The sequence below is a fragment of the Aquarana catesbeiana genome, linkage group LG07 (genome assembly GCF_042186555.1).
Source record: "Aquarana catesbeiana isolate 2022-GZ linkage group LG07, ASM4218655v1, whole genome shotgun sequence".
In the NCBI taxonomy this organism is placed as follows: Eukaryota; Metazoa; Chordata; class Amphibia; order Anura; family Ranidae; genus Aquarana; species Aquarana catesbeiana.
The window spans coordinates 106648666-106669250 of record NC_133330.1 but is presented as its reverse complement, the minus strand read 5'-3'; the positions used below and the strand labels follow the sequence as shown (position 1 = coordinate 106669250).

At 43.9% G+C, this 20585-nt stretch overlaps 1 protein-coding gene across 4 annotated transcripts in view; it reads right to left on the bottom strand.

Moving 5' to 3' along the window:
- The window catches only part of TMEM184B (transmembrane protein 184B), a 315991-nt gene that overhangs the window by 109213 nt on the left and 186193 nt on the right, over positions 1-20585 (bottom strand). For all 4 annotated transcript variants that reach the window (XM_073592592.1, XM_073592591.1, XM_073592589.1 and 1 more), the window contains one exon: positions 17312-17402. In XM_073592592.1, the coding sequence (XP_073448693.1) occupies positions 17312-17402 (91 nt within the window). The remainder of the gene's footprint in view (positions 1-17311; positions 17403-20585) is intronic.

Here is a 20585-nt window from a genome sequence, read left to right as displayed (position 1 = left end):
TAAACCATAATTAATGAAATGGCATTGTCACTTGTTAGGTCCACCATCAAGTTTATTTATTTTAAAGTAACTTACTTGTGCATACAGTAACTAACCATTGCTGCAGGAGCACACAGGAGCCAGAGAGGAGACTACCTGCCTCCAATGGAGAAAAACAATGCCAGTGGAGTGGCAGAACCTGGGGGGGTTCAGGAAAGTAGCACTGGATCTAAGTGTCGGGGGGGGGGGGGGGGGGGGGGGGGGGGGGGACTGCGGTGTCCACCAGACCCCAGCTGCACAGCACAGAACGCCAGGGGATGGAACAAGGGTGGCCAACCATGTAGCATGGATGCTATCTGGGGAGAGCGGCAGCACCAGCACCGCTCCAGTGGGCCAGGGAGAGCGGAGGAAACCTCTCGTGGCTTGACGTCCGGGTTCCAGGAGCTGTCGTCACCTGACTAGCCGCGTCACACCTCACACAGGCTCCAGTGAACACTGTGTTTTCTGATGTGGCTGGGGATGACCCCAGTGGAAGGGGGCGCGGCTAACACCCACGGCTCAGTGTGGACATGGCACAGCGCTTTCAGCTCCGTTCGGCGGGGCGGGGCATAGCGTGGCAAGCAGATAGATTAGGTCATCCCAAAATCGATTTTTAGAGGTCGCAGCATCGATGCATCACAATTCAGCCGTCTGCGATTCGGCATCAATGCTGCGACCGCTAAAAATAGATTTTGGGATGACCTCACCTCTGCGATTAAATTCAACACCCCTAATGATTATTACATTTCTGTACTACAAAGATAAAAACACTATTCTCCAAAAGGCAAGAGTGATGAGGAATATACAGTATAATGGTGCAAGGATCTCATTATACCCGGACTTCTCTCCTGAACTACAGAAACAAAGAGCAAAATTTATAAAGTGCAAGTATAGACTGCAACAGCTTAAAATTAGTTATGCACTGCTGTACCCGGCACGCTTAAAAGTGACAGCCCTTGGAGAAACCAGGTTTTTTTAATACACCTGCAGAAGTGACATCATGGTTGGAAAGGAATGAAGGGAAGATACAAACGGGTTGAAGAGCCATGAGGATGACCATGAGCCACGAGGATGACCAGAATGTGGAGGATATTTTCCTCTCTTACACCTGAACTTTTTTTCTACTTTCTCTTTTTTTTTTTTCAGATATATGCATGAAAATGGGAGCGGGGGAGGGAGGGAAGGGGAAAAAAAGACTCAGGGTAGAGTGTGAAGTGGATTGAGTCTCTCTTCTCTGTGGGGGGGAATATCGGAGTGTTATTTTTCTTTTTTTTGAATTTTGTATCAATGGACACAATTGAGATATTTGGGACACTAGGGATTGATTTCCCCTTATTTAACTTAGCTTAAAATGCACAAAAAGTTTTCTTTTTACTATTTTCAAAAAAGATGGGTATTATCACTTTGGGGAAGAAATGCGGTCAGATTAGAAGCCCTCAATATGGGCCCAAAGATGGGCAGAAAAGAGGTGGTAGGGCAGTAGGGAGGAGGAGGGAGTGGGGAGGTAAAGGTGGGGGGAGGTGAAGGGGAAAGGGAGGAGGGGAGTGAATGGGGTGAATGTAAAGTTGCAAGGGAAACTAGGAGGAGAAGTGGCGAAATGTTTTGGTATGGATCGGGAGGGGGAGAGAAAGATGAGTGTGGGGGATGCGAGTTATGGATAGGTTGTAAGAATGTATGTGGGATAGGTTTTGAGTTTGCACGGGAGGGTAAAACACTAAAAAGAGATCACAATACACAGAGGGAAGAGTATTTGAGAACACTAAACACGAAAGAAAATGGAACAAATTTAAGGAACTATTTTGATAGGGATAAGAAAAGTGGGATAATAGAATGGTAGGGATAGGAGATAGGAGAGGGAAGATCCCAGGTCAGACTAGAAAAATCAGAAAAGTCAAGATATGCTCTTGGAATGTACAGACGGGCAATTTTTTCCGAGGCTAGTCTGGGTGGATCCGGAATACTTTGCCTGCAGGAGACACACCTTGAGAAAGAAACAACTAATGTTTTAGAACATAAGAAATTTAGGGTGCAAAACCACTCGACTCACACCTCCTACTCAAGGGGTGTGAGTATATTGATAGATTCTAGAGTGTTTTTTTCCTGCAGGCAAAGTAAAATAGATGAGAATGGAAGGTATATATTTTTTTTTTTTGTGCGACTGAAGATAGAGTATGTCTGTTAGCTAATGTATATATTCCTCCACCATTTAGTATGGAAATTTTATGAGATTTGATGGGGTTTGTTGCTGATAAGTCGGGAGTGCCGGTCATAGTGGCAGGAGATTTTAATATGACCATGAATAAAAGTCTAGACAGGCTCCCGCAGAGGGCTTCTACCAATGGAACATTTGGTGGTCCATTGTTTTGATTCTGTGAGGAGACAGGGATGGTGGATATATGGAGGAGGTGGTATCCTGGGGTAAAACAATACTCCTGTCACTCCAGATCACACTCTACCCTGTCCAGGATTGACCTCATCTTGTGCAATGAAGAAGCTTTGAAGATAGTAGAGGTGGTAGATTATAAGCCAAGGGGGATCTCGGACCACTCACCAATAGTCTGTTCAATAATAATAGGGGTGAACTATAGCAGGGGGGATTGGAAGATAAACCCCTTCTGGCTGGAGATAATCAAGGACACCGGGGAGATTGCTGCCAGCCTGAGGGAGTTTTTAGATTTAAATTCAAGGACTGCATCATTAGGAACAATCTGGCATACTCTGAAAGCATACCTGCGGGGCATGTTGATACAAAAAATAACCCATGTTAAAAGGCAATCACAGGCTAAAGAAGCTAGGGTGAGAGAAGAGGCAGGCTTTCTTTGGGGAAGGAGAGCGAGTAGGGAGAATTTTGGCCTTAATAGCTAAGGCAAATAGCCCTCCAGCCACTATACAAACAATACAGGACAAGGAAGGTAAAATTATGCCGCATACACACGAGCGGACTTTACGGCAGACTTTGTCCGGCGTACTTTGACAGACTTTACGACGGACTTTCCGAATGAACGGACTTGCCTACACACAATCAACCAAAGTCCGACGGATTTGTACGTGATGACGTACGACCGGACTAAAACAAGGAAGTTTATAGCCAGTAGCCAATAGCTGCCCTAGCGTCGTTTTTTTTGTCCGTCGGACTAGCATACAGACAAGCGGACCTTTCGACCGGAATCAAGTCTGTCGGATAGATTTGAAACGTGTCAAATCTAAGTCCGTCAAACTTTTGAGAAAACAAAGTCCGCTGGAGCCCACACGCGATCGAATTGTCCAACGAAATCCGACGTAAAGTCCGATCGTGTGTACGCGGCATTAGAAGGACCACCCCAGAAATAGTAAACGAGTTTAAGGATTATTATACTAATTTGTATAGCACCTTACAGAGAAATGTAGAAGGGGAAATATGGGATTTTTTCCAAAAAACGAAAATACCCTCACTGTCAAAGGAAGATAGGGAGGGATTAGAGGCTCCATTGACACTTGAAGAATTACAAAAAGCAACAGCAGATATGGAAAATCAGAAAACTCCGGGGCTTGACGGTTTGTCAATAGAAATTTATAAAAAATATGGGGATATATTATTACCCAAACTTCTACAGGTGTTTAATGGAGCTATAGGGGAAGGGAAATTACCACTTTCCATGACAGAAGCAACAATAATTGTATTAGCAAAAGAAGGCAAATATCAATTAGACACAGCCTCATATAGGCCAATACCCCTTTTATGTTCGGATGTTAAAATCTTCGCAAAAGTATTAGCAGCAAGACTGAATGAAATAATTAGTAAGGTAATACACCCGGACCAAACCGGCTTTATACCGGATAGATCTACAAGCCTAAATATAAGGGGAGTTTATTTAAATATACAGATCCTGGCAGAAAACAGAGGGAATAGAGCTAACCTATCATTGGACGCAATTAAAGCTTAGAATGGCATTATTTGTGGAAGGTACTGGCGGAATTTCAGTTTGGACCCCAATTTGTTCATTGGATAAGATTGCTATATGAGAGTCCCAAGGCCAAGGTAAGAATAAATGGGGAGTGCTCTGAATGGTTCCAACTGGAGAGGGGGACAAGACAGGGGTGCCCTTTGTCCCCCTTGCTCTTCACCCTTGGCCATCGCTCTAAGAGCATCTCAAGAGATACAGGGATTTAAAAGGAAAATGGGAGAGGAAAAAGTCGCCATGTATGCTGACGACGTTTTGCTGTTTCTTGGGGATACACAATCCTCTCTGGAGGCTGCTATGAGACTGGTTTAAGACTTTGGACATTTCTCTGGGCTGGTAATTGGCTGGGATAAGTCTGTACTTCTGCCCATAGATCCTCTTACGGAACCACTCCCGCAACAGGTAACCCAAATAAAAATAGCTAACCAAGTGAGATATCTGGATATTAATATGACCAAGAATCCAGGGTAGTTTATAGCAGGAAATGTAGTCCCACTTATGGTAAAACTCAGACAGAAAAGTAGGGTGTGGAGCCAACTAACTCTTTCGGTAGCCGGTCGGACCAACTTAATCAAGATGGTGTGGATGCCGCAATTATTATATGTAATACATAATTCATCAGTATGGCTCCCATAACATTAGTTCAAAAATTAGATGGAGTATTTAGGGAATTAATTTGGAAGAACGGAACAGCAAGAATCAGCTTGCAGGCACTACAGCGACCTAGAGAGGTGGGGGGCCTGGCACTGCCGAACCCGAGGTTCTATTTTTTGGCGGCACAGTTACAGTACATGAGGGGAAGTAATATACCTGCAAAAAGGGAGGAAGGAAATAAGCTATTATTGAATTATACTGGCCATAGTACAGTAGTAGGAGTGGTGGAAGCGGACTCCTTTGGATCTAGATGCCCAACAACCCAATTAATGGTGAGAATTTGGGAAACCGTCAAGACCATGTTGGGTCATGGCAGTTTTTCCAAGTTCTCTCCCATATGGGATAATAAAAGTTTAAAAGAACTTAAGGTAATGGGGAAAATAGAGGAATGGAATCAGAAAGGTATCCATTACCTAGCACAGTTGTATAGAGCAGGAAGATTAAAAGCATTTTAGGAAATTAGTGCAGAAGATGAAATTTCAAACCGATTATTTTACAGATACCTACAAGTTAGGCAGGCCCTGGATACTAAATTTGGAGGGAAGGTACCAGAGTTGAGTGAAATGTCCTCTCTTAGGAAATTGGTTAATGCAAAAACATCTAAAAGGGTTAATATCTGAAATGTATGAGTACATAAGGGGAGGACAGGAAGGAGAGTTGGAACATGGTAACAGGGTTAAGTGGGAGAGAGATGTGGGGCCAATAACAGAGGAACAATGGAGGCAGGTCCTGGCTCTAGGACCTACGGTCTCGCTCTCACCCTCACAGATCGTATCTCACTTATACCTGATACACAGGTCCTATTATACGCCTGCAAAGTTGTTTTTGTTTGGGAGGAGACCGAATGCAAAATGCCAAAGATGTGGAGACAGGAGGGGCGACTTGGTACACATGATTTGGCGATGCCCCAAGCTGCATAGGTACTGGAGGGGAATAATAGGAAAAATAAACGCTGTGTTTGGGACATCATTGGATACAGAGGCCAAGATATGTCTTTTAGGCTTAATAGAAGAGGAAGGAGTACTGAGATCTACACAAATTGCAGTAACTAGATGCTTGTTTCAAGAAAGGAAGTTAATTGCACGTAAGTGGCAGGATAAGAATCCCCCAACAGTAATAGGATGGGTGAAAGTGGTAAAAGACACGATTGAGAAGGAGAAATATACATACAAAAAGAGAGGGAACTATAGGAAGTTTGTTAAAATATGGAAGCAATGGTTAGGGCTGGAATAACTTGGAACATGTTGATGTGAATGAGTAAGAAAGGGAGTTTGGTTGAGAATGAAAGTTGTATGTAAGGATGTATGGGGAAAGAAGAGGGGTAGGGGGTGGGATGGGATGATAAAGGAGAAAACATGGTTTGTTTTCCTGACCCTTGTTGCTTTTCCTTCTTTTTTTTTTTCCCTTTTATCTTCCTTTCTGTTGTTCTTGCACTTTACTGTGGAAAATATATATTGACTAAATAATGTGATTTTAAGATTGGAAAACAAATGTATTTTCTAAATAAAAAGTATATTAAAAAAAAAAAAATTATCAAACGCCATTGGTGTATCTTACTGGCCGATAGACATCTACAAAATATCCTTCCCACCCTTCCGAAATTTGTATACAGAAGAACCCCCACCATCCGTGACAAAATTGTAAAGAGCATCCCTGACCCTCCAGGTAGAGGTTTGACTTTCTTCACTGACAAAGGATTCTATCCCTGCAAACGGTGATTTGCGTGTGTCAAAACAAAGTGCCCGAACGAAAAGAAAAGAAAAGTTTATCTCCACAAGCACAGGAAATACCCACAAGATTAATGAATTTATTTGCTGCAATACAGAGGGAGCAGTGTATGCCCTCGAGTGCAGCTGTGGGCTACAATATGTAGGACGGGCCAAGAGACCCCTCAAAACACGTATCAGAGAACATGTACAAAATATACTAAAAGGGTCCGATAAGCACAACGTATCCAAACACTTCACCCTATACCACATTAAAGATCCTACCCAATTAAAATTTTGGGGAATAGAATAGAATTGGCGTGGGGGCCACAAAGTACGAACTTTGAGCCAATTAGAATCTAAGTGAATCTTTATGTTAGACACCTTTGCACCTCAGGGCCTGAACAAAGAATTTGACCTGAATTGCTTTATTAGCGATTTTTAGTCATTTTTTATATTTATCCTATTTGCATACCTTTTACTGCCTTTTTCTTTTCCTCTACATTTATATGTATATATGCTTACCAATGCCATTTCTGGTGCTTTTTTTTATATCTCAATTACATAGTTAGGTTGAAAAAAGACAAGTCCATCCAGTAATAAAAAAAATAAATAAAATAAAAAATATCGTACAATCCAATATACCCAATTCTATACCCACAGTTGATCTAGAGGAAGGCAAAAAACCCCAGCAGAGCATGCTCCAATTTGCTACAGCAGGGGAAAAAATTCCTTCATGATCCCCCAAGAGGCAATCGGATTTTCCCTGGATCAACTTTACCTATAAATGTTAGTACCCAGTTATATTATGTACATTTAGGAAAGTATCCAGGCCTTTCTTAAAGCAATCTACTGAGCTGGCTAGAACCACCTCTGGAGGGAGTCTATTCCACTTTTTCACAGCTCTTACTGTGAAGAAACCCTTCTGTATTTGGAGATGAAATCTCTTTTCCTCTAGACGTAAAGAGTGCCCCTGTGTCCTCTGTGTTGATCGTAAAGAGAATAACTCAACACCAAGTTCACTATATGGACTCCTTATATATTTGAACATGTTGATCATATCTCCCCTTCTTTTCCTCTTCTCAAGAGTGAATTAATTCAGTTCCTCTAATCTTTTCTCATAGCTGAGTTCCTCCATGCCACTTATCAGTTTGGTTGCCCTTCTCTGCACTTTCTCCAGCTCCCCAAAATCCTTTTTGAGAACTGGTGCCCAAAACTGAACTGCATATTCCAGATGAGATCTTACTAATGATGTGAACAGGGGCAAAATTATAGCTCTCTTTGGAGTCCATACCTCTCTTAATAGAAGAAAGAACTTTGCTCACTTTGGAAACCGCAGCTTGGCATTGCATGCTATTATTGAGCTTATGATCTACCAAAACCCCCAGATCGTTCTCCACTACGGATTCCCCCAGTTGTACTCCCCCTAGTATGTATGATGCAAGCATATTCTTAGCCCCCAAGTGCATAACTTTACATTTCTCAACATTAAACCTCATCTGCCACATAGTCACCCAATTAGACAGTGCATTGAGGTCGGCTTGTAAACAGGGAGACACCCTGTAAGGACATTATTCCACTGCATAGCTTGGTGTCATCTGCAAAAACAAAAATTTTACTTTTGATCCCAGTCCCAATACCATTTATAAAGATATTAAAAAGCAAGGGTCCCAACACTGAACCTAGAACCAGAGTAAGAATCATTAACCACTACTCTCTGAATTCTGTCTTTTAGCCAGTTTTCTATCCATTTACAAACTATTTCCAAGCCTGTAGCCTTTACCTTACACATGAGCCGTGTGTGCGGAACTGTATCGAACACTTTTGCAAAATCCAAGTATACCACGTTCACAGCCACCCCTCTGTCCAAGGTTTTACTTACCACTTCATAAAAAGAAATCAGGTTTGTCTGACAACTTCTGTCTTTCATGAATCCATGCTGTCTGTTGCTTAAAATGTTTTTTTTTTTCCAGCAAGAACTCGTCTATGTGGTCTTTTATTAAACGCTCCAGTATCTTCCCGACTATAGAAGTTAAACTAACAGGTCTATAATTACTTGGTAAAGACTTTGATCCCTTTTTAAATATAGGCACCACGTTCGCCCTGCGCCAATCCAGTGGTACTATTCCCGTCATTAATGAGTCCCTAAAAATTAGATACAATGGCTTTAAAATTACAGAGCTCAATTCTTTTAGGATCCGTGGGTGGATGCCATCAGGTCCAGGTGCTTTATCCACCTTTATTCTGTCTAAATATTTCTGGACCATATCACTTTAGAGCCATTGTGGATCATTCGGGGCTGTGTCAATACCACACCCATTATGGACATGAGCTCCCCCATGCTCTTTTGTATACACAGAGCTGAAGAAAGTATTTAATAAATTAGCCTTCTCTTTATCACCAGTCACCCACTCTAGATTATTTTGTAAAGGGCCTACATGCTCAGACCTGACCTTTTTACTATTAATATATTTGAAGAACTTTTTGGGGTTTGTCCTACTATCTTTTGCAATCTGTCGTTATCTTTGAATTTTTGCATCCTTGATTTCCTTTTTACATATTCTGTTAAATTCTTTGTAACATTTAAACTAATGTTCCTTAATTTTTATATTTTTTAAAAGCTCTTTTCTTATTGTTTATAGCTTTTTTAACTTTAACCATGAGCCACATAGGTTTTATTTTTAGCCTTTTAAACTTATTGCCCATGAGAATATACTTTGCAGTGAGGTCCCAAACAGTCTTTTTGAAGAATTCCCATTTCTGTTCTGTGTTTATCGATGCCAATATTCCCTCCAAGTCTAAATCCTGGAGACCAGCCCTCATCCTTGGAAAATTTGCTCTCTTGAAGTTAAGTGTTTTTATCTTTCCCGTATGTATTTCTTGTTTACAGCTAACATCAAATTAAATCATGTTATGATCACTGCTACCCAGGTGTTCCTTTATCTGAACATTAGTATTAAGTTCTGCATGGTTTGAGATTACCAGGTTCAACAGAGCTTCATTCCTAGTTGGGGCCTCAATAAACTGGACCATAAAATTGTCCTGTAATAGGTTTATAAATGTTTGCCCTTTAACTGTCCCAGTAGTGCCATTACTCCAGTCAATTTATGGGTAGTTAAAATCCTCCATTATCACCGTCCCAGCCCTTGCAGCCCTTTCCATCTGTGCAAGGAGCTGAGTCTCCACCTCCTCGTTAACATTGGGTGGTCTATAACAAACTCCAATGATTAACTTTGAACTACGCACATCTATATGCAGTTCCACCCATAATGCTTCAGACTCATCACACTCTCCATCAACCATGTCCTCTTTCACACTTGCTTTGAGATCACTTCTTACAAAGAGACAGACCCCGCCACCTTTCCTTTTTACCCTGTCTCTCCAAAACAGTGCATAGCCAGGAATATTAATAGCCCAGTCATGTGAGGATTGAAGCCAGGTTTCAGCAATACCAATTACATCATAGCTCTCCTCATGCACCAGAGCTTCCAACTCACCTATTTTGCTTGGCAGACTTCTGGCATTGGTGAACAAACACTTTAATGCATTATTACATTTTGCTCTGGTGTTTTTCATATAATTTTTAGTAGTACAAATGGCACTATAGTTTCCAATGGCTGTTTGCAACATGGGAACTTTCTTGTCACCTGCCATAACCCTCCCCCCATCTATCCCCATTCCACCCTCCATTAATGTCTGCCCCCTAACTGACCTGTCTGCTCAATGTAATTCTAGTTCACCCTCCCCCCTCAATCCTAGTTTAAATACTCCTCCAACCTTCCCATAAACCTCTCCCCCAGCACAGCAGACCCCTTTCCATTCAAGTGCAAACCATGTTTAGTATATAGGTTGCACCCCAATGAAAAGTCAGCCCAGTGCTCTAGAAACCCAAATCCCTTCTCCCTACACCAGGTCTTTTGCCATGCATTCAGCTCTCTAATCACCCCCTGCCTTTCCTGTGTTGCGCATGGCACAGGTAATATTTCAGAGAATACCACCTTGGGGGTCCTTCCCTTCAACTTGCAGCCTAGTTCTTTAAATTGATGATTCTTAAGGATCCTCCACCTTCCATGTATACTGTCATTGGTTCCAACGTGGACCAAGACAGCTGGGTCATGCCCAGCCCCTCCCAGTAATTTATCAACCCGGTTCACCACATGCCGAACCCTAGCACCAGGTAGACAGCAAACCATTCGGTTGAAGCGCTGCTGGCGACAAATTATTCTATCAATCCTTCCGATTATAGAATCCCCTATTTACCACCAACTGTCTAGGCTAACCTGCACTCCCTTCACCACCTCTACTAGATGGGCTGCTCTCTCGGCTGTTAGGGGTAGCAGTGACATCTAGGGCTGCAACCTCTACATCTTCACCCAACTTGGCAAATGCACAAGTACAGGACTGGCCTTCCTTTTCTGCGAGTCTTCCACTCCCTCTAACTATAATAACCCATCTTCCTATCCGATAATCCTGACTTGCCCCTCCAAATCAACCCTACTGACCCACCTGCTCAGCGAGCAGAGGACCCCTTTCAAGGTTGTCCTTTCTGCCTAGTGTTGCAACTTGCTCCTTCAGATCTCTAATGCAAGCTTCCAGAAGGGCAACCTGCTCACATCTGTCACAGCGGTATCCATCCTGGAGCTGTTGCACCAATTTTCCATACATGTGGCACACTGTGCACTGAGCAAAACCTTCAACCCTGCTAGCACTCATTTCCCAGTTACAATACAATTACTTAAAGTAGGTTAAAGAAGTTACTTACAGGTTAGAAGACTCCTGTCTTAACTCCTGTTTTCAACTCCTGGCTATTAACTCTCCACTTTAGTTCAAAATTCCACCATCAGCAGGGAGAAAGCTCCTAGGGGAGTTTGTATAAACACTTTTATACACCTTTCTTTTTGCACGGATGTATTATTTTTCTTTTCACTGCATTAGCGGTTTATCGGAGAGCAGCCGGGCTGAGCTGTTGCTCCTTCCCGGACAGCAGTGCCATCACCTCTTGTCTTCCACACACATGTCACTGACCCGTCCACCACTACTGTCGCTCCAGCATCCGCCACAGACGCCACAGCCCCTTCAGCTGCCTGTGATTAGGGGGCCCCCAGCGCAGAGCCCCGCACCACATTCAGGGACTTGTTGCTGAAAGGAGTCCGCTCCTGAGACACACCGGTACAGGTCACCCGAGCACACCGCCACACACACACACCGCCACACACACACACACACACACACACACACACACACAAAGCCAGGCCGAACTAGGCAGCCAATACTCCGAGCCTGCTCCGCTCTCTTTTCGGTACCAGGAGACCACAATCTATTGGCTCATGTCTATTTACATTTTATGCAATTTTTTTTATGCAAATTTTTTCCATGTGATTTTTCAGACCACGGTCCTTATATAATTTTATTGTGTGGCATACCAATCTGGGTATCACACACTTTGAAGACCTAGACCCATTGTTTTACACATGCGGTAAGAGCTTCAGTTCATTCCTACACCATGCTTGATTTATTTCCCCCTTTTTTTTTTATATATAATTTTTATATATTTATTTTTTTATGTATTAGTTTATTGCTGGCATTTTTCATTATGTTATATTTTTATGCAGATCCATATATTGAATTCTGGTGCAATTGCCGCAAGGTTTTTTATGGTTCTATTGCCGCACAATATTTACTGTTCTCATATTTCCAGCCGCCATTGCAAGTAGGTCATCTTTTTTACTATTAAATATAGTATGTTCATTTACAATGGCTAGGCATCCACAGGATAATGGCCACTGCCCCATTCCCGGCTTTAGAGCCACATGAAAATGGCCGCGGCTTGTTTACTCTATGCTGATGATAGACTATGGTTAGATATCACTAAGAAAATGGCCGCTGCTCTACTTCCAGCAACCAGAGCTACACGAAAATGGCCACCATATATACAAATCAATAACCATATATAAAAGACACTTCCAGAGCCAATAGAGATCCCCTGATGAAGTCACGTGATCGTGACGAACACGCGCTGGGACACTAGGCACCGGAGGTGACGTCAGGCGAGCTCGCTGCTCGTTTTTTTACATGCCTGTTTCACCATTTTTAATGTGAGTACCCTGTTTAATTGTTTGCTGCTATTAATAAATTGTTCAAAAACACTACGCTATCGAGCATCCCCTCTATTCCTCCCCCTACATCCCCCTGCCTACATACGAGGCTCACCTTATAGGCGTATTTGGCAAAAAAAAAAGGGGGGGCTTCTGATTGCAGACACAGACCATACATCCGGAAACGCCAGACTGGGAGGCTGCAAGGCATCCAGACCCACAAGGAAAACACTGGCCACCCATAAAGATATATTTATATGCTGTTACCTTACAGCAGTAAGGTAAGGGGACACTCATATACTATATTGCACCGAAGATAGGAAGTCACCAGTTATTTGCACTCGATTCAACAGAGTGGTCACCAGAACTTTGCACAACTATTTTACACTGATGATATACAGTTACTATTTTTTGCTTTGCACTTTCTATAAAAAAAAAATAAAAAACTACCACAGATATATCAGCACTTTATTTCACCTGTTCACGTTGTATAGAGGATTCCGCACTATACAGCATTTACACGGATTTTTGTGAGGTTTGATAATACTATTGTTTCCACAAACAAGACAAATTCAGACAATATGTGACATCTTTTTGTATTACATACCTGCTACCTCTATCGAAAGTTGAGGTTACCTATTGTCGATAAGTCACAGGCATTGCCTCTATCTAATGAATATTTGGTATTTTTTGCACTGTCACTTTATCTTGCACATTTGCACTATTTGTATTACTTATTTGAGTACAGCGCAGCATTATTTTTATTGCATATTCCTACTAGGGTTCTGAAACTAACTACAGTGTTTGCAGCAGTATATGCTTTATTTATCGAGTGGCGCGGGGATACCCATATATCTCATTAATACCAGGACTAATCTGTGGGTACCTGGCGAACAGCAGCAGTCCGAAATGAAAAAAAGCTGATTTAAAGTGACAGCGCTGTGAAATTAATAAATAATCACTCACAATTTTGCCTAAGAACACAGCCATGAAGAATGAACAAAAAACATCCTCCGAGAGCAACTTCTCCCAACCATCCAAGAACAGTTGGCGACGGTCAATGCCTTTTCTAGCATGATGGAGCACCTTGCCATCAGGCAAAAGTGATAACCAAGTGGCTTGGGGAACAAAACAGACATTTTAGGGTCCATGGCCAGGAAACTCCCTAGACCAGTGTTTTTCAACCAGGGTTAAACAAGAAGTCCCAAGGGATTCTGCTGTGATCTACCCATCAATCACAGAGAGCTGACGAGTAGATCGGGTCTCCACATGCAGAATATCACAGGAAGCGTCTGTAATAAGTTCTCTCTTATATCGCGCTGCTCCCCGCCAGCCCCTCCTTTCCTCCCATGCACCCCAACAGCTTATGACATCACCTGGGATGGACGAGAAGAGAGGAGGGGATGGACGGGAAGAGAGGAGGGGCTGGCAGGGAGCAGCATGATATGAGAGAGAAGACTTATTCCAGCCGCTTCCCACGCTACTCTGCATTTGAAATGTCTACAACAGCGTACCAGTGTGCCCCATGCCCTGCTGTGAGTGTGAGCTTGCAATGTGCCCCATGCCCTGCCATGTGCCCCATGCCCTGCCATGTGCCCCATGCCCTGTCATGTGCCCTGCGATATACCCCATGCCCTGCCATGTGTCCCATGCCCTGCCATGTGCCCCCTGCCATGTGCCTGTGATGTGCTCTGCCGTGTGTCCCATGCCCTGCCATGTGCCTGTGATGTGCTCTGCCGTGTGCCCCATGCCCTGCCATGTGCCTGTGATGTGCCCCGTGCCCTGCCATGTGTCCCATGCCCTGCCATGTGCCCCATGCCCTGCCATGTGCCTGTGATGTGCTCTGCCGTGTGTCCCATGCCCTGCCATGTGCCTGTGATGTGCTCTGCCGTGTGCCCCATGCCCTGCCATGTGCCTGTGATGTGCCCTGCATGTGCCCTGCCGTGTGCCCCATGCCCTGCTGCGAGCCTGTGATATGCCCTGCTGTGTGCCCCGTGGCCTACTGTGAGCCTGTGATGTGCCCTGTCGGTGCCCCATGCCCTGCTATAAGCCTTGTAATGTGCCCCATCTCCTGCTATGAGCCTTGTAATGTGCCCCATGATGTGCCCTGTGTCCTGCTGTGAGCCCCATAATCTGCCCTGTGCCCTGCTGTGAGCCCCGTAAGGTGCCCTGTGTCCTGCTGTGAGCCCCATAATGTGCCCTGTGTCTTGCTGTGTGTGCCCCATGTTCTGCTGTATGCCCCACGATGTGCCCCATTTTCTGCTGTTTGGCCCTTGATGTTCCCCATTTTCTGCTGTGTGCCCCATGTTCTGCAGTGTGCACCATTATGTGCCCCATTTTCTGCAGTGTGCTCCATGATGTGCCCCATGATGTGCCCCATGTTCTTCTGTGTGCCCCATGTTCTGCTGTGACTCCCATAATGTGTCCTGTGCCCTGCTGTGTGTCCCTTAATGTGTCCAATGCCCTTCTGTAATCCCTGTAACGTGGCACGTGCCCTGCTGTGTGTCCCTTGATGTACCCCATGTTCTGCATTGTGCCCTGCTGTATGCCCCTTGTGCCCCATGTTTTGTTGTGTGCCCTGCTACATGGCCCTTGTGCCCCATGTTCTGCTGTATGCCCCATGATGTGCCCCATGTCCTGTGTGCCCTTTGATGTGCCCCATGTCCTGCTGTGTGTCCCTTGATGTGTCCTGCTGTGAGCCCTGTAATGTGCCCTGCTGTGTCCCTTGATGTGCCCCATGTTCTGCAGTGTATCCCATGTTATGCTGTGTGCCCCATTATGTTCCCCATTTTCTGCTGCGTACCCCATGTTCTGCTGTGTGCCCTTATTATGTGCCCCATTGTGTGCCCAATGCTCTGCTGTGAGTCCTGTAATGTTCCCTGTACTCTGCTGTATGCCCCTTGTGCCCCGTGTTCTGTAGTATGCCCCATGATGTGCCCCAGGTTCTGCTGTGTGCCGCTTGATGTGCCCCATGTGCTGCTGTGTGCCCCATAATGTCCTCTGCTGCCCCCCCTGTAGTTTGTCCCATAATGTGCCCTGCTGTCCCCACTGTATTGTGTCCTCCTGACCTCCTGTGCCCTGCTGCCCCCTGTACACTGCTTATCTGCAGTTAAACCCAGAATTGAGCATCTGAAAAAAAAAAAAAAAAACAGTACAAGTTTCACATAAAATAGGTAAGTTTTAATACTTTTTTCTATTATTTAATGCTATTTCTTAAAATAATTGTTATATCACAGCTCGCTGATCACACTGATGTTCCGTGAGCTGTAGATCTGAACATTATTTCAGGGGTTCCCAGAGATCTCCGACTTTTTGCCAGGGGTTCCCCGATGGTAAAAAGGTTGAGAAACACTGCCCTAGAACCCAATCCCATTAAGAACTTGTGGTCAAACTTCAAGAGGCGGGTGGAAAAAAGAAATCCAAAAATTCTGACAAACTCCAAGCATTAATTATGCAAGAAAGGGCTTGGGCTGCCATCAGTCAGGATATGGCCCAGAAGTTTGACAGCATGCCAGGACAAATTGCAGAGGTCTTGAAAAAGAAGGGTCAATAATGCAAATATTGACTCTTTGCATAAACCTAAAGTGGTTGTAAAGCCTTAAAGTTTATCACCTTAATGTATTGTATGCATAAGGGTGAAAAACCTATGCTGCAGCCCCCCCCCCGACCCCCGTCTGTGTCAATAGATGCAGCAGCAGTGCTCTGGAGCGAACCCGCACAGGTGCCGATGAAGAGGGGGGGCTTGGAGCGTCGGCAAGGGACCCCAGGAGAAGAGGATCGGGGGTGCTCTGTGCAAAACCACTGCACAGAGCAGGTAAGTATAGGCATGTTTGTTATTTTTATTTAAAAAAATTGATGGTTTACAAACAAATTGTCAATAAAAACCTTTGACACTTATGAAATGCTTGTAATTATACTTCAGTATACCATAGTAACATCTGACAAAAAGATCTAAAAACACTGAAGCAGCAGACTTTGTAAAAATGTATATTTGTGTCATTTGCAAAACTTTAGTCCACGGCTGCAACTGATGACTTAACATTTTTTTCAGACTGAAGAACCTCCAAGTACAGGTTCACTTTAAAAGAAGTGTTCCACCTTTTGAAGTCTTCCATATTATGGTCTCCAGTGTAAGTGAGGGCTGACCATTTTTCTCACAATCTGTCAGTAAAGGAACTGCTCATATGTCTCAGACCAAAAATTTCAGGAATTAAACACTCCGCTACCTATCCAAATTAACCAGTTTCAGCCCGCGCTATAGCCGAAATACGGCTACAGTGCGGGCTTACTCTGCCGGGAGTGCGTCCATGGACTTCCTCCTGTGATCGTACAGTGCGCTCTGTGATCGCTGAGTCCTTCGGATTTCGGACTCAACTGATCACAGATAGGGCCAATCACAATGGCTCTTTTCCACATGATCAGCTGTGTCCAATGACAGCTGATCACGGATGTAAATACAATCCGGAGGAGAGAAGAAGAGAGCAGATAATTGGTTTGTGTTAAAGGAACACCAGCACTGATTATCAGTGTTCTGATTAACAGTGCAGTCCCATAAGTGCTGGCTACCGGTGCCTCTCAGTGCCGTCTCATCAGTGCCCATCAATGAATAAGAAAAATAACCCGTTTGCAAAATTTTATAAAGATATTAAAAATCTTTTTTTTTTCCCCTTCAAAATTTTCGGTCTTTTTAGTTTGTTTAACAAGAATAAAAAAAACAGTGGTGATTAAAAACCACCAAATGAAAGCTCTATTTGTGTGAAAAAATTATAAAAATTTCATATGGTTACAGTGTTGCATGACCTCGTAAGTGTCAAAGTGCGGCAGCGCTGAAAGCTGAAAATTGGCCTGGGCAGGAAGGGGGTAAAAGTGCCCAGTAGGCAAGTGGATAAATACTTACTCAATTGGTTTCCCTCGAATTTCAGACATGATATTGCTTTCTCCACCAAGATATTCATAGCAAAGGCTTAGGAAGTTGTAGATAACAAAAGCTACAAAAAATAAACAAAAAAAACAAACAAAAAAAACTTGTGTTAATTTACCAAATAAAAGAAGGTATATTTTCCAATATATAAATATATGCACATGGCCATAACGCAGCATTGCAGATGACAGTGGTCCACCAATTCATAGCTCTGAGCTTACAAAAAAAAGAGAGGTTCCTAACATGTCTAACCTTCTAAAACATGAAACCTCAGCCAAGTTACAGTGCATCTGGAAAGTATTCACAGCGCTTCACTTTTTCCACATTTTGTTATGTTACAGCCTTATTCCAAAATGGATTAAATTCATTGTTTTCCTCAAAATTCTACAAACAATACCCCATAACAATAACATGAAAGAAGTCTGTTTGAAATATTTGCAAATGTATTAAATATAAAAAAAAGAAAAACACATCTACATAAGTATTCACAGCCTTTGCTATGACACTCAAAATTGAGCCAAAATTGGTGCATCCTGTTTCCATTAATCATCCTTTAGATGTTTCTACAACTTGATTGGAGTCCACTTGTGGTAAATTCAGTTGATTGGACATAATTTGGAAAGGCACATACCTGTCTATATAAATAGTGCATGTCAGAGCAAAAACCAAGCCAGGAAGTCCAAGGAATTGTCTATAGACCTCCAAGACAGGATTGCATCGAGGCACAGATCTGGGGATAGGTACAGAAAAATTTCTGAAGCATTGAGCCCAGGATCACACTGACAGCAGGAATTGAATAGTGTGAGTTCAGCTGAACTCGCACAATTTCATTCCCGCATGTCAGTCCCGACTTCGGGGGTGATTTCAGAGACATTTGTGCGGGTTGCTGCACAGATGTCTATGGAAATCACACCCCGAGGTCACCAAAAGTAGTACAGAAACTACTTTTGGGAATCAGTGCTGTACCACGGAGTCACATCGATTCGGGCGGTGCCATTGCAGCAGATTTGGCATGCTATTTGGCATAATTCAAGAGATGTAGGTACTGCGCTATCCCAAAAATAATAATACTATGTAAAATTCAACTTAGATACTAAGAACTAGCTGCAACTAATAAATGCAAGACACACACATTCAAAATAACATACCAAATATTAAGCTGCGCTATAAATCAATTTGAAATCCTCTCCCAAAACCTTTGCAAGTTCTGTGGATATACAGTTGTGCCTGTATATAATATCACATAGACATTCACTAACACCAGTGATAAGTGCCCAAAAACAAACAGTGAAAAAATATATACCAAAAATTGAAAAAGAAAAAAAAATTTTTTTTAAATGAAATGAATTATTGTAAATGATAAAGTCCACTCCAATAAACAGAATAAAAAGTCCACTAATATAAATCGTCATCCGGGGGGGTGACTCAATGTTCTTCTATAATCAGTGACATGCAATTCAAACACTGGAGGTGATAAGTGTAGGGGTGCAGTATAAAAAGTGCCTCCACCACGAAAAATGCTGCCGCTTACCAGCTCCTTAGATCTCTTTTTACGGAGATCCAACGTGCCTTAGGCTTCTAACCCAGCCTCGGGTATTGTGTTGGTTGTCAGCGCTATGAGGATTCCCCACGGTCTCAATATGAGATGTCATCTCGTGTGGCAACCCGCCTGGAGTTTGCTAAAAGGTACCTGGAGGACTCTCAGACCATGAGAAACAAAATTCTCTGGTCTGAAACAAAGAACTCTTTGGCCCGAATGGCAAGCATCACGTCTGGAGGAAACCAGGCACCGCTCATAACCTGGCCAATACATCCCTACAGTGAAGCATGGTGGTGGCAGGGGCAGGAACTGGGATACTAGTGAGGATTGAGGGAAAGATGAATGCAACGTACAGAGACATCCTTGATAAGAACCTGCTCCAGAGCGCTCTGGGCCTCAGACTGGGGCAAAGGTTCATCCTCCTACAGGACGACTCTAAGCACACAGCCAAAATAACAAAGGAGTGGCTACAGGACAACTGTGAATGTCCTTGAGTGGCCCAGCCAGAGCCCAGACTTGAACCCGATTGAACATCTCTGGATAGATCTGAAAATGGCTGTGCACCAACGCTTTTCTTATTTTGCAGGTTCTGTTTGAAAATCTGGGTAATAGAGCAATCTAGCAAATTATATTTTCTCAATTCCCGATAGATTCACCGGTGCAGTTAAAACAGAGGTCCGCCCCCCCAAAAAAAAAAATAAAAAATCATACTGCAGCTGCTGGCTTTTAGTAATAGGCCACTTACCTGTCCTGGAGTCCAGCGATGTTGGCACCTCAGCTGATGTTTCCATCAGCTGTTGGGTGCTGCTGTCACCATTGCGGGTAAGGGAACCCGGCAGTGTAGCCTTACGGCTTCACGCTGGGAATCCTACTGCGCGAGGCCCTGGCTCCTCTCTCCTACTGGCCTGGTGAAGGGGAGGAGGAGGAGGGAGCCCCGCAGTCACGTCACGGGCCGCAGCGCAGACTCCCGGAAGTGGGAACAGGATACCTGTCAAAGACAGGTATCCTGTTCCCCCTCGCCCCCGAAAGGTGCCAATTGCGGCACCGGAGGGGGAGAGGACACAAATGAGCAGAAGTTCCACTTTTGGGAGGAACTCCACTTTAATAGTAGTAGCTTATCATTTTTACAGTAAGCGTAGATACCCCAGATTTTATCCAATGCATAAAATATAGACTACTATTCCAACAAGATACTCACTATGAGGGTTATACTCAATATATGCCTATATGAAATAATCTGCAATTGCCTGAGGTGGCGAGGCTTGAGAACTTTGAGTTATGGAAAAAAGGCTGGCATTAGCCACTTGCCACCTGCTCACCGTCAAATGACAGCTGGGGGCACCGGCTCTCGTTCTGGGTGGACGCCATATGACGGCCTCCCAGAACGACCGCTCTCACGCGGCCCAGCAGTGTTGCTAGGACACAGTGTGACCCCGATCTGTGTAAAGAGCCGCCGCCCTTTACCCAGTGATCGGCTTTGTCCAATCACAGCCGGTCACATGTAAACACGGAGATGCCAGTAATCGGCGCTCCTCGCCTCACACTGACAGAGTGTGAGGAGAGGAGAGCCGATCAGCGGCATCTCCTCACAGAGGACATCTTGGGATGCAATCAGGGCTCTGATCATCAGTGCCCTGATTACAATTAAGTGCCCACCAGTACCAGCAATCGTTGCCAACCAGTGCCCACATGGGCACCAATCTGTGCCCA